The 15,291-nt window shown below is 43.3% G+C and overlaps 1 protein-coding gene across 6 annotated transcripts in view; it reads right to left on the reverse strand.

The window, feature by feature from the left end:
- fynb (FYN proto-oncogene, Src family tyrosine kinase b) overlaps positions 1-15,291 on the reverse strand; it is a 73,961-nt gene that overhangs the window by 21,793 nt on the left and 36,877 nt on the right. For all 6 annotated transcript variants that reach the window (XM_027283908.1, XM_027283906.1, XM_010735890.3 and 3 more), the window contains 2 exons: positions 10,263-10,519; positions 3,436-3,532 (listed from right to left, as the gene is read on the reverse strand). In XM_027283908.1, coding sequence (XP_027139709.1) covers positions 3,436-3,532; positions 10,263-10,509 — 344 coding nt within the window. In that variant the 5' untranslated portion in view covers positions 10,510-10,519. The remainder of the gene's footprint in view (positions 1-3,435; positions 3,533-10,262; positions 10,520-15,291) is intronic.

The raw sequence follows: 15,291 nt of genomic DNA on the forward strand, positions 1-15,291 counted from the left end.
GTTTAGATTCGTGACCCATTTTCAAAGACCAACGTCTTCAGAAACAACTTTGATCCTGGAGCTGAGCCACAGACAGGACAGAGAGAGAGACGGACACGTTTGATCTTTTCATGGGATTTGTTGACAGAAAAATGTAGATGGTAAATAGTTTTCTACATTGTTACTGTTCATGTTTGAACACACCCTCTCCCCTCATTTATCTACACTTCTCCAGCATTTCCCTTCCCCTCTTCTTCTCGTCTTCTCCCCTCATTCCTTCACTCTCCTTCACACAGTATCTGGCTGCCTTCAGGGACAGCTAGCAGCAGTGGTTTACCATCATTACTGATGCTTTCACATGAATGCACAAACACACATGTACATTTCCTTCCTCCATGCCTGATCTTTGACAATGTCTCTGTGACACACTGTACCACCCGGTGTGTTTCCATCCCATCCCTTACACACTAGAAGGGAATGTCTTTGGGTGTGTGTGTTTGCGTGTGTGAGAAAGAGTGATGTTGAAGACAGAGAGAGAAGGGGGGAGGAGAGGAGAGGAGAGGCGTTGTTGGTCCTTTATTTATGCTGAATAAAGCCATGATGGGGGATCGCCTGGGGACGACATCCCAGGCAGAAACAGGCCTGCTTCCCCCCTTTGTTTGTGGAGGATCCCTCAGGAGGGAGGAGGAGAAAGAGGGAGAGATGGGAGTCTCAACAATCAGCCTGAGAAAGAAAAGTATGCAGAAGAGAGAGAGAGATGTGTTGGTGTGTGTGTTTGTGTGTAGCCAGAGAAGACATAAACAGACGGGGCGGGGCCGGGCCCCAGTCTGTCCCCACTCTCTCTTTTGTCTCCAGAAACAAACCCCCTCAAAAACCAACTCAGCTCTGCCGCAAGAAGACAGAAAACAACAACAAGAGTAAACGACGAACCTCCCTCCTGTCTCCAAATCCTCTCTCTCAGTCTGACTGCTGATGAGAATAATTAAACACAGGGCCGCGTTGACTGAGAAGCAGCCATTCACAGCACCGACACTGGGTTTTATTCATAGCCGGCAGTGGAATCAGAACAATACTAATTACTAATACTTATTTAACATTACTTGGAGCATTCTTATAAAAAGCCTTCCAAACAATCAGGGATGCAGGCCTGTTTCCTGGAGGATGCCATCGCATAACAAAAAAGGGACCACGGTGCCTTCTGTCAGCCGGGGCACTGCTGCTGCTGCTTCACGTGAGCCCTGCCTGCTCAGGGCATCTGTCAGTCACTTCCTGCCACCACCAGCGCCGATGGGAGCAGATGAGGATTTTAAGGATTTCTTTCTTGTACTGCCTTTGTCCAGCAGGGGTCAGTGTGGAAGGCTGGAAGAAATCCAGTCCATATTTGAGGCTGGTTGAAGTGGTGAGGTGTGGGCGGGATGGAAGGAGATGCAGCTCTGTCTGGCCCCTGCTGAGGAGGATGAGGAGAGAGCGAGAGGGGAGGCAAGAGGAGGGAGCGTGGGCCTTTAATGACGGGGTCTTCCTGCTCTGGCTGAGGCCCAGCAGGGACCGAGGTGTGTCGTGGAATGTGCAAGACGCCGGCGGGAACAGGATGCTAACTGGGTGTGGTGAGGAGGAAGACTGACCTTGCTGGGCCAAAGGAGGAGGTGATAAGACGTCAGTGTACAGCAGAGGGTTTTCATAATTCACCAGGAGCTGCCTTATATGCCATTAATATTTCATATCTGAGATACTGTATGTTTGTGTGAAAGCATCAACGAAGCCTCTCATACAAACACAAGCGCTGCATTAATTAGTATTATGTGGACTGATATTAGAACTACATTGTTACTGCATTAACACTTAGACACTATGGACGACTTGTGCGCTTTTCTGCCCTGGGTTTCACCTCCAGGGCTTCATAGAGAAGCAGCAGTACCCTGGAAGTCCTTAACACCCCGCCAAGATCTGTATTTTCTTCATCATTTCTGAGAAGTTTCCTGGAAAGAGCCAGGTATTTTTATCAGGAAATTTTCTGGAAAAAAAAAAAGCTTAATTTCAATCCAAGTAAATATTTGTTCATTGTTTCACTGGAATTAATTCCAATTTATTACCAATACAGAGTAACAAAATATATTTTAGCCAAAAATTTATATCAGTGAATTGAGGATTTACTGTATATTAGCAGAGCTGGTGACTGATGGAACAGTAACAAAGATGTAACATTGTATTTATATTTAGTCATTTAGCTGATGCTATCCAAAGTGACTTACAAAACAGGAAACAATCCAGATACAGTGTGATAAATAAGTAGTGACAGTTGTAGAGGGGGATAGATTTCTCATGCCCAGTTGTTGGTAGTGTTACAGAGGAGGTCCTCTCTGAAGAGCTGGACATTATGAGGAAAAGTACTCACTATATACAGTGAAACGGAACCAAAATCTTTATCCATTCTAACAATAGTGCTGCCTTATAATAACTGTGTCATCCCACCGGCTGTGCTCACCTATTGGCACAGACCTCTGAGGCTTCATACAGGTAATCATCTTAACGAAACAATAGACTCCCTCTGCAGCACTGTACAGTGCATGCACCGAGCAGCCTAATTACAATCTAAAGGAGAACAGGGTCAGAACACAGACCCGGCAACCTTCCTGCCTCCTCAAATGTCACTGCAGCACTGCAGAAACCCAAACAGAGAGGGAGAGAGAGAGGCACTCCAGCAGGCTGAGATACACACACTCTCGTGGACACAAAGAAAATGAAAACCATCCTTAAGCCGAGGCCAGGACAGTTTAAGAGCTGGCAGATCACCATGCCACACACACACACACACACACACACACACACACACACACACACACACACACACACACACTGGCCATGCACAGTTCTGCTGACTGGAAGAACGACTAGCCAACATCACTGTGGGTGTAACAGGGCACTTCCTGTCCAAGCTTGGAGGGAAATCTTGAAGGAACACCACACTCATCAGTGCTGGCTTGAGACCCTGCTCCACCCTGTGTAAACCTTACATAAACTGTGTTTACTGCTGATTGTCAAATTGTATGTTGGAGTCGCCACTTTTACCTCATTTCAGATGCTTTGCGCTCTTGAACATTATGAGCATCAGCATAAAGCTGCTGCCAAATCTGGCTTTCTTAACAATCTGATGCGTCAAAGCCTTTTTTTAAACATGTAAAGTTATTTAGTTGTCAGTGTTGGAGCTGCCAGGAATTATTTTTTTTTACTTCCACAAGCTGATGTTAAGCAGACTTATTTTGGGCTCTAGCCTGCTCCAGATTATGAAACCAAAACACTTTTTTCTGAGCACAAGCTGCCACTTTTACCTCAGCTGAAACCCGATGCCCTGTCTGCTCTCCCTCCCTGTAGCACCATCCCCTCCAAGAACGGCGATAAAAAGGGAAACTTGCATTCCTCCCAAAGAGGAGAGTCTGATAAGCAGCTGTGGGGACTTACGTGCTGTTGATAATCTGGAACCTTTCTCCTTTCCTGAAGCTGAGGTCGTCTTCTGTCCGCGCCTCGTAGTCATAAAGTGCCACAAAGAGGGTGACTCCTGCAGGGGGGGTAAAAAACACAGTGTCAGCACTCTGCAGCTTAGTGAGAGAAAATCAAGCTTGGAATCGTGTTTGACTGACGACGCAGTAAACAGGGACCAATCTTTGTTTTGAATGTGAGGCAGCCATGTTGGATTTAATGACAACATTCATCACATTTTACAGATGATGATCGATGATCAAACTGAATGCAAACAGGCCACCGAGGACGCAAAGGATATGTTATCCAATAATAAAACTTTAGTACTGTCAATTCAAACTGGAACTTATCCTGTTTGAATTCTTTTATTATCATTATCACAGTGTTGGTCATTGAAACATCTTGAGAACTACTGGACGGATTAGAATTACATTTGTACAACCATTCATGTTCCATGGTCCCCAAAGGATAAACCATACTAGCTTTGGTGATTTGCCTTTTTATCTGATGCTGTCAGCACGTCAGTGAGATATCTCAACATCCACTTGATGTACGAGCACATCATGTTCATATTCATCCTCGTTGTGAACGACATGTCTCAACAACTATCAGATGGATTGTTGTGAAATTTGGTCCAGATTCACGTTCCACCGCAGGACAAACTGAGACAACTTTGGTGGTCTCCTGACTTTCCTTGCCAAGCTATCATCAGGTCATAAAGCGGTGTAATCCATGCAAAACGTATTGCATTCCTATCAGCCTCAGCTGTAATTGAATCTAATGTTCACAAGCTAGTGCTAAAATGCCAAACCAAGACGGTGAACGTAGAAAATGTCGATGTTAGCATTTTTCATTGTTAAAGTTGGGAAGAAGTACATTGTTGTGCCTCACAGAGCTGCTAACATGATGTCACTTCCTGGGTCATCTGACAGCATCTAAAAGCCCCTCTACCTACACCTTCCTGAAATAGACCATCAACAGTTACAGCACGGCCACGTCATTTAATGACCGGCCACGTTTGTGGAGATGTTACACAAGGAACTATTTTAATTTCTACCGAAGGCTCTTTTAAAAAAAAATCTTCACAGGACTACTTTCTTCACTTCACCATGAAAGCCTTTGAGGAGCCATTTGTACAACTGACTGCAATCCAAGCCCGGCCTTTGAGTATTGTCATTCTGACCAACTATAAAGACTTTTGTCTTTAGATGTGGTCAGACGGAACATCTTATGAACACACTGTACTAAACTCCTTTGTCCTGGATAATGTTACTTTGCTTTATTCTCAAAGTTCCTGAAGTTACTATTCAGTCTTATCCCTGCTCTCATCCTATCAGTGAAAAAAACAAAAGCAGCTCTTACAGTATTTTAATATCTCCCAGCAGCACTTCTCTCGCAGGAATGTTTTATCGCCCTTACACTCCCCTCCTTATTGCTCGCCTGTGGTAAATGTGATGAAGGAATTCAGGCTCATTGAAGGATGTGTTAACAGATCACAGCAGGAGGTTAATGATACAAATGAAATTGTGCGGCGGAGAAAGACTCAAACTGTTAAACTGGCCTTTTGGTTGTGTTTGGTGGAACGCAGCCACTAAATATAACAAAACAGACAAACAGTGAAAATCATTTAGCAAAGACATAAACTCTCCTGGGGCCAAACTAAAAACACTTTATCCAGGTCTAATTTCAGCACCACTTCATTAAACTAACACAAAATATTAAATTACACTGGGTGGATTGGTGACACTTTGTTTGAATAGTATGTCAGCTGTTTGTCTTTGTTATCTATATGTGACTTGAACATAATTATTAATTATAAACAATATAATTATGTAGTTTTGGAATACGCAGAACTTGAACTACTCGCTGAACCAATGCTACTACACAAGTTTAGGGTTATTCAACAATACATACAAATGTTCATAAAGTTTCTTTGATCGATGCCGAACATTCACAAGTTTTCCCTCACATCTTCTTACACTGGTTAAGTAAATATTTCCTTTCTTTCATATCTTTCAAATGCTCAAAAGACGATGTTCTAATATTCAGCTGACCACAGTTAAACCCTTGATTACTATCAACTCATAATGATAAACTTATAAACAAACCACAAGGCGACTCTTGCCTTGTCTATTCTGTGTATGAATGCACTGTGTAGCTTATTGTAAAGCTTCTGCTGCAGAATTTCAAGATGCATGCAAACAGGAAGTTGTTTATCACTCACATAGTCGGTGAGCATCCGTAGATGTTCATTTGGACTGCTCAAGTAAAGTAGGGTTAGAGTCACTGTTGAACATTTGTATAGCACAGGTTGAGTGAGTAGCTCGAGTTGATCTAAATTCTCCTGAGAATATCTAGATATGTTCATGAACTGTCACATATTCTCCATAGATAAGCTGTTAAACATCTACAGAGAAAGAGAAATAGTTGAATCTCAGCTAATGAGCTGTTGAAATGTTACAAATACTTCATCCAAAAGCATTAATACATTATATAGTTTGTGAACTGCATTTGTAATCACATTCACTGTCTAAGCCGTCACTGTCAGTGAACAAGATGCTGAGCTTTCACTGGCATGACACAGTTTCGGTGGCTTTTCGGAAAGGTGCAACATTGCACTTTCAAGTGTTTCTGTTTGTCTGAGACAAACACCACCTGAACTGCATGAAGTGACAGTAATGCGAATCCGTCCTTGCAGGGCAGACAAGCACTGCTTTGGACATTGAACTGTTCAGTGACGAGAAGCCAGGATTTGGTTTGCTTCAGTCCAGTTTGACTCCAGTCAGACAGTCTAAACCCTCTCTAAAGACCAGTGGAATGAAAAACCATTTCAGACATTCCAGCATTATCTTACCAACAATGCTCCTGATAACTGATGGCTGAAAAGTGTTTTTACACAACGGGAAGTGTTTTTACATGCCTGTCATGTCCAAAAATGCTCAATCTAACTTCAGGTTTTTGCGCAATTTCCAGCAAGCTGATATCCACAACGGCCCTTGTGCTATTGGCCTCTCCACTGATTAGAGCATGAATTTCAAACTACAGCCAGAGCTGTTGTGAAAAGTTATAAAAACGAGTGTGAAAAAGTGTGAAGCTCCAGTGCTGGAAATAAACCCTCATTGCTCAGGACAACTGTGCATAGATAGTTCATTTATGACTTTTATTGTTGGCCTTGTTTCACTTCTGTTGGTTTGTTTACAACCTGTCTGATCGTCTGACTGCTCGTATTTCTTGCACCAGTGGACCTCTGGCGATGACGTTGCGTTGCCAGATCTCAACAATTAACTTAGTGAGGTCAGCGTTATCAATGCATGCTCAACATCAGGAGTAATGGCCAATGCAGTGTAATAAACAAGATCCTTTTAGAGGTTTGGGTCCCCTTCTATCTGACTATCTCAGGTTAGTTTGATTTGTCATGTCTCATACCACATGAGTGTGGAGATGAGACAAAAGCAGCACTCAGTGCTTTGCTCAGGCCCGAGTTGACTGCAGCTGTTGAGCTGTTTCATGCCTCTGAGTGTTTGACAAATGGAAGTTGAATGGGCACTTCTTTAAAGTCCACTTAAACTCTCTTGATTGCATTTATTCAAGTCATTTCACTTCAGACGCTCTCTCCAGGCTAAAGCTTTCTGTGCAGGAGCGTTGATATGAAGAGGCTGTGCTGATGGGATTGAGGGTAGAGACGACTTGCTGCTATTCATGTGATGGCAGAGAGAGAGAAGGCAGAGCAGACTCATGTCAGATTAAAACACGTTTCTGACCTTCAGAACACATCAAGGCCCTGAATGCATCACAGCTGCACCGTTTCAATGTTCTATTTGGTCAGCAGAGGTTGGTGAAAGGTGTAAACCGGTTTATTGATTCGTTTTAGAGTTGTCTGCTGGGATCCTACTCAATTAGTTACATAAGGCCACAGGACTAGCTGTGAATTTCCATTTAGGGAAATGACATCAGCAAAAGATCAACTGATAATCAATAAAATATCTGATGCCAACTGCAATTCGGGTTCCTGTGCAGTGTGACTGAGTCGGTGATTGCGGCGGTTAAGCAAGCACGCTAGACAGCTGTGTCATAACAGAGGTTGAGAGGGGAGGGCGGCTTATGTCCAAATTTCCCCCAACCAGGGGAAAATTAAAAAGCTAAAGCCCCTCTCCTTTCCTCTGCGACTGTGTGGATTTGGATTATGCAGTGCAGAAAATAATCCACGGTTTGAAGGGAGGGGACTCGTGCTAAGTTGAGTGGAAATGCTGAGTTCCTCTGCAGAGCAGCCTGGTCAAACATAAAGGATATCCTGAGTAGGAATATTCCCTACCTAAACAATGAGCCCAGTGCACAAAGCCCTGTGCTAATGCCTGCCGGACGTTCCTGACAGGACCGGGCTGGGGTCAGCGCTGGAGCTATAGCTAGGGGGCTGCGAGGTGAGGACTGTCTGGGGGTTTTGGGGATGCCATAGGAAGTCTTTAACTGTACAAAGAACCCTTAACCCTTAAGAGTTTGTGCTTCTTTGCATATGGAGGTGTGTGTGTGTTTAGGCGGCTGTGAGCTTTCACTGGGCGCATTTAAAGCTGTAACTGTGTGGGAATTAAGTAAAAAGCAACAACCTTCACACTCCAACAAGTGTTGAAGATACTTTCCCTCCTCTGATGAACAATAAAGACACACAAAAAACATTTGTCTCTGCTGATTTTACTGTCTCTAGCACTTGATATCAAATGGATGTTGATGGATGTCTCTGATTGTTTGCAATGTTTGGTGATCCAGCAACTGATCAGTGTTCCACTTGACTTCTTTCTTTTTTTTTTTTTTACCTTCCTTTAATGAGAGTAGTTTCACTGCAATGCTTTCTTTATCAGTTGCACACATTCAGCTCCGTTGGTGCAGATCAAGGGTCAGGGGTTATGCTCAGGCTCATTTTTTCCTCTTTCAAGGTCTCTTCTTCCAATTACTTTTGTCACTTCTGCCATAAACACCAACAGTCTGAAAGTGTGCTTTTTGTTGCTGGAATTTGATTTAAAGCGTCTTAAAACATGTTGTGTAACTCATTTAATCTGAAGCACATTGAAGTTGTAAAGTTTCCAACTTCTGCGAAGTTTCGTGCACTTGCTGCACCTCCAACCTGCTGTAACGAAGTGAGATAGTCAAGGTCCAGATTTGCAAGACTAGGTCAGCAGCAGTCAACATGTGCATGTTGGAATGGTTTGCCTTTAGGGCCTTAGAGTGGAGCTGCCAGAAACTATGATGAAGCACAAGGATGTCCTCAAAAAGGATGGAGTTTGGAAGGAAATCTGGGAGCTGTTGGGACTTACAAGTAAACTGCCCTTCAACTACATGGAAACAAAGCTGACTAATTGTTACCGCTGCGACATCACTTGTAGTATACAGTTGTGTACAGATGGTTTTTAGTTCACTTGTTGAAGGTTAGGGTAAGCTGCTCGTGTTTCAGTCATGCTGTTAGAACATAACTGTGACCTGAATCATATTTTTATATAAGCACATTCAGTACACACACACACACACACACACACACACACACACACACACAAAGCTGCAGTGATTGTGTTGGAATGTGGGTGATGCTGTGCCTGAACTCATCCAGTGTACACACTGTCGGAGGACTGAAGCTGCTGTTGCACCAGTAAATGTGCTGCTTTCACTACACAGGACGTCTACACATGATCAGTGACTGACTGCCTTGAAGAAGGGTGATGATCCTGAATCTTGAGGTAGCATAGCATCATGAAAGCAAATAGAGACCATCCTCCCAAGAAAATATATATCAGCTGTTCCAGTCAATGGACAAAAACAACATATAGAGAGGATGATCTCTAAATGTGTCAGCTCAGGAACTCATACATTTCAAACTGTATGTATTGTACTATATTATGCTTAATGTGTATGTCTTCTTTTGCTCTGCATCACTTCTAAATGTATAAGAGCCTCAAAGAGTATCTGATTATATCTGGATTAGACAAAGTTTGTGTTGTCTTTAATCTCTAGAGTAGGGGTCGGCAACTAAGTTTGGACCCGGGCCAAATTTTTTTCTGACAAGTCCATCGCGGGCCATGACCATGCGAGGGGGGGGGGGCAAAGATACATTTGCTGTTAAATATGAACTTGTTTTGACAAAAAAAGCTTCAGATAGAAATGATGTGCTGAAGGCAGAATCTATCAACAACAGCCTTGATTTTAAAAACCTGAATATCATTAATCATGGCTCTGTCTTTTTTAATCAAGTTTTCACTGAGTTGAATAATTAAAGTCCAGCTGCTCCAGCACAAATCTGATCTGTAAATCACTTTTTTTCTGTGTTCTCCTTTGAGAAAAATCTGAAAGCAAAAGCGTTGGAGTTGTGTTAGGTGTCCATCTACAGTACACAGATTTCAATAGAGCCCATCAGATCCTGGATAAAGTCTCCTTTGAGACATGAACACGTGGCCTGTTGGAGGAGCGACCAAACAAACATTCAGCGGGGAAAAGTGTTCTGCTAATGTCACTGTGACATTTTGCTCAGCTGCAGCACATTAAGCAGCGTGCAGATGTACCTGCAAATGTCACTTTGGTCTAGATGCTGGTGTGGTTCTTACACTTCAGTAACACTAACCACACACTGTTTGCACATAACATGTCAAATACACTGTACATTGGCAGCCCGCCAGCTGCTGTCAGTCAAACACAGACAGGTCAGGTAAATGGTCCCCGATGAAGTCCTTTTTTCTTTCTCTAATAATAAAAGACTATTAACATGACAAACAACCGGCATGACAGCTTGAGAACTTTCTGTGGTGTTCCTAACACCACGTGTCTCTTACCTGTCCCACCACGAGTCCTAAGGGTTCCGGTGTGAGCGGAAGTGCTGACCCCTCCGAAGACGGTCATCCCCTGTCCAACAGGGGCATGGAAGTTGTTGTAATTGGGGATTGCGGTGACCCCGAAGCTGGGGTAGTGCTGCGGCGTGGGGTCGGCCCCATAGCGGTAGCCAGGTCCCTGGGAGATGCTGGTGTCTCTGTCGTCTGTGAGTTTGGTTGCTTCCTTATCCTTGCATTGCACACAGCCCATTATCTATAATCTGTGGACGACAACGGGGGGAAAGGAAAAGACACAGGGTTATGGTTTAGGTGAACATATTTGAGTGATAGACCATAGAAACGATACGAAACATCAAAACGTGACTGACTGTACGGTTAAAAGACAGCAGGTTGATGGTGTGTACGGACCTATTTAGATCCGAAGTCTTAACTCAACATGACAGTGGAAGATAGTGAGGAATAAAATGTGATAATAGGCGGGAGGAATAAAAACACACAGACTAAAAGAGCCTTAATCCAGGCAATGAATTCAACTTATGCACTATAAGCTAGACTGGTGGATCGATAAGATGAAAGATACTGTCTGGAAGAAGAACGAGCCGAGAGAGAGAAGCACTCGGCCTGCACAGCACATAGAATTCATCACTCTGTTCAAGGTTTTCACTTCACACTGCTTTCTCTACAGATGACATCCTTCCACTGATGAGCACTCTGGTCTGAGAGGCAGGGACCTTTTTTTTAATTTTTTATAGCCTGACACAGTAGCTCGGTATCTGGATGACTCACACAAACAATGTGTCTCTTTCTCGGTCAGAAGGAATAACGGCTGCTATCACACTGATGTCAGGGGAGGCTGGCCAGAGAGAGGCAGGGGGGAGACGCGGAGGCAGGGCGATGTGTTGTCAACATCACCCGCTTGATCTTAATGGAGGCTGGTGGGAGGACAGGGTGTCGGCGACTGGACGCTGCTTTTATCACAGAGCCAAACAATGGGTGTCTGTCAGAGCAGCCAGAAGTTAAGACTCTTCACCTGTCCTCCACATGTTGGATGTTAGCAAAGCATTCAGCTCCATCCTTTACTGTGCAGTCTACCTATAAATCATCCCTTTATATAAAAGGTTCTACTGCATTCCGGAGAGCTGCACAAAGCTGCATTTTCAAGCTAGAATCCAAAGTCACAAATACAGATAAAGTAGGGATAGGTGATCAGGCCAAAAAATCAGATCACAATCTGTTTAATTGCAATCATGATCCAAACTGTGACTGTGAAATCAGTAGATTTCATTAAAACACAACATTGTACAAAGATATGACATGGGTTTCGTAGTGGTGATTAGAATTTCATCTGAAGTTGTAAACAGATTATCAAAGATCAGACAAACCAAATCAAGCACTCACAGCTCTGTTGTATTATTTACAAGACGTCAGCCGAGGAAGAGCCATGTGAACTATTTCATCCAATCAGCTGGGCCGGCTTGTTGCTAATTTGCAATGCTATCATGCTGACCTAACACTATTTCGCCAAAACTCTGAAATTGTCACAAAGCTTGCTCTGTCCAGCGATGAAGACTCTGGAAATAGCCAGTAAGCGGTCACAGAGTGACGATTATTGAAGAGCAATGATCCAAACCTCCAGTTTGTATACACATTTTTTAAGCCCAAGCAGAGATCTGTGTTTAATCCATCACTGTAAACATTATTTGATTCAAACTGATTCATTTAATACATCAGAACGAAGAAATCAGTGGAGTTCCTCTCACAATAAAAGTTTTTTAAAGGCTTTGAAGCTGCAACTGCACGAACAAGCAGTAACCACCGTGGCTAACTGACACCTGTCAGTCAGACAAACTTCCTCTCAGCCCTAACATTTGCTTAGTCACTGATCATTCTCAGTCACAGATACATTTAACCATAAAGGCAGTATTCATTATTTATTTTATTTTAAGAGTAACGTGTGGCATGTTGTGATACTCGATCATAAAAGGGGCACTCCACCAATTTTCTAGGTCAAAGTCAGTTTAGCAGTCCTGGTGTCTCAGCTTGGTTTAGAGTTGTAAGCTCATGTGTTTGTGCTGCTTGGAGCGTCCTAACAGTCAGAATATTTCAGCCTCTGCTCCTGATTTTGAAAAGAACAATCTGTCTCAAACTTTATTGAAGTGCCAAACAGAAAACAGAAAGAAATCTGACTTTGCTTTTGTAATAAGCAGAAACTTTCGGGCTGCAACGAACCAGGAATCTACTCCCTGCAGACGGCCATGTTGCAGAGAAGGAGGGATGTTTCTGTTCTACACATGTTCTTGCACAGAGTATTTTAGATACAGCTCCAATCTACGGTCTGAGACATCTTGAAATGCTTTCTCAATTGTTCTTTTATGACTTCCCGCTGCAATATTAAATGTTAAGAGTTGAAAAATGGCATGGGCCTCACCACAGCGGGGTACGGAATTACTCCTGCACAGTTTTGTATACTCCCAGAGGAACTAATACCATCTAATTGTTCCTCTGCAAAACAAGGAGGAGAATAACTGTTGGCGTAGTTTATCAGCACAGACACAAGAGGCGATAAATCAGGCCTCTCCTTGGAAGACAAAGTGCCGCTCTGGCCTTCAGCTCCGGTCTGTCCTCAGTCTGTGTCACTTGAGAATATATTTCACCTCCCTCCTCTGTCTTAGGGCCCGGTCGCCTCATCTGACTGCAGAGGAGAAGGGAATTTATTCACTGGTGACAAACAGTGAGGACAAAGAGAAGAATAACCAAGGATAAGCGTGGGCTTTCCCTTCTTAGCAGCTGCAATAAACAAGATGAGGATCATACAAAGGAAGGAACCTCACTCTTCTACCAATTGACAGTGTCACTGACAAACAATAACCACTCTAAATTGAGATAATCACACGGCGATTTAATGACAAGCTGCCGGAGACGAGGCTGAAAAGATGACAGACTGAAAGTAAACAAACAGCAACACAATGACACAATATATGTCTGCTGGAAAAGAGGAATCTGCTGCGGATATTCATGCTCCTCAGAGGATGATCCATTATGGTTTCTGTGACCACCGTGACATCTTGCGCCACCATAAAACCAAAATGACAGAAGGTACACAATCTAGACATGACATTAAATGTTCATGCTCCCTAGAGGATGAACCCTTGCTAGTTTAGACACTCCATGACTTTTCCTTTAGTGTCTCCCTCAGGACTTGCTTTACATTAGGGCTCTAACTAGTGGTGTTGTACTCGAGATCAGGTTTTTTAAAGGCCTTCTTCCTGTCTCAGAATTGACTGCATTTTTACTCTGCCTCGTCTCGGCCTCAGACAGAGGACTCTGGATTTTAGTTTAAGACCAGTCAAGACCACAAACCGCAGGTTTATCACTTAACTGCCTGTGCATTGTATGATTTATTTTATCTTGACTACACAACACTGGCTCTAACTAAAAACTGTCACTATCGATTTATGTGTCAATCTTTTTCTTGTTTGGAGTGCCCTGTAACTCACTTTTTGGAGCGTCTACGTGTATGTCCACTAAGACTGAGTCTTAATGACAGTGGCCCAGGTTCATTTCTATGGCCGTGCATACATATGCACCTCCTATCCTGTCCCGATCTGGTGAATGCTGAATAATAAAATCATTTTCTAGATTAATAAATCGACTGTTTGGTCCAAAACCCAAGGTGACATCCTCAAATGTCTTAATTTGTTCACAACACAAAGATATTTAGTTTACTGTCATAGAGGACAAAAGAAACCAGAAAATATTCACATCTGAGGAGCTGAAATCAGAGAATTTGAACATTTTTTCCAAAATTGCTCAAAAAGATTAACTAATTATCATACTAGTTTTGAGTCCTATCCTGGTTTTGACCCTCCAGATATATGACATTCACATGGTGGGCAGAGCCCTGGCATATGCATCGTGTTAACATTGTCGTCTTGTTGACTTTCAATGCAGATTTTTGTGTTAAGTTTACAGCTTTCACCAAATAATCAAGGGCTACCCCTGTTTAAGGTCGGTTAGTGTTGTTGCCAGTGTGGCCAGTGAGAGAAACCTTCTTTTCTGCCAATTAGAACAACATGACTGACGTGCCGTGACCACTCTCTTTCAACATAATTATAGGCTGGTCTCTCAGATGGCACGCCGGTGCAGACCGAGGCCGAAATGCCCGTCAGCACAATCAGAGGTTGTCACAGGAAGTGTGGGGGTGTTGGAAGGAGAGAAATCTTACCGTATTATTTGTCTTTTAAAAAAAACAAACAAACACGATAACGACATGTTGTCGAGCTTTTTAAACTAAATGCCTTCTTTTCTCTTAGTTTTTGTATTATATGCTGGCCTCCATACTTTCAAGTGTTTGCATTAAATAACAAACATCACACATATCGTGCTTCTGGATAAAGATGTAACCTCTGCGCTGACAGCTGCATTAAGTAGATGCAAAGGGGATCAGGACGGGTGCAATATCACCTCCGTGCTCCTTGTAATCGTCTTGGTTTGAACCCGTGTCAGCGCAGCGGCCTGGCATCAAACGGGATGCGGGGGGGGGTGCCAACAACAGCGGCAATGCTATGCTCTGTGCAAGACTGCAGAACGTCTCTAATTATATATATGCTCACAGCAGACGGCAGCGCCGACTGAGAGCACAGAGCGACTCTTTACATAACCTGTGACTGGCATCAACACTTGTTTCCCCTCCAAAAGCCGATTCAGTCTGCCTGAATCGGCTTTTGGAGGGGAAACAAGTGTATTGATCCCTCTGAGCTGGATGGAGAGCTGTTCCTGTGCAGTTGTTAAATGATAATCTTTGGAGGAGATGATGGATCAGGTCTATTTTCAGGCTATGGAGGTTTGGTTTAGCATTACAGCTCGTCACACGGAGCTGGATGGAGATGGAGGTGATTTTGATGGATTTTTTATCCTGACTTGGGGCAGATCATACCGTAAGTGACGGCAGCGACAACAGCACACACACACACACACACACACACACACACACACACACACATCTCTCAGCACTGCAATGTGTAAAGCATTG

Source organism: Larimichthys crocea, chromosome XI, assembly GCF_000972845.2.
Source record: "Larimichthys crocea isolate SSNF chromosome XI, L_crocea_2.0, whole genome shotgun sequence".
NCBI lineage: Eukaryota > Metazoa > Chordata > Actinopteri > Sciaenidae > Larimichthys > Larimichthys crocea.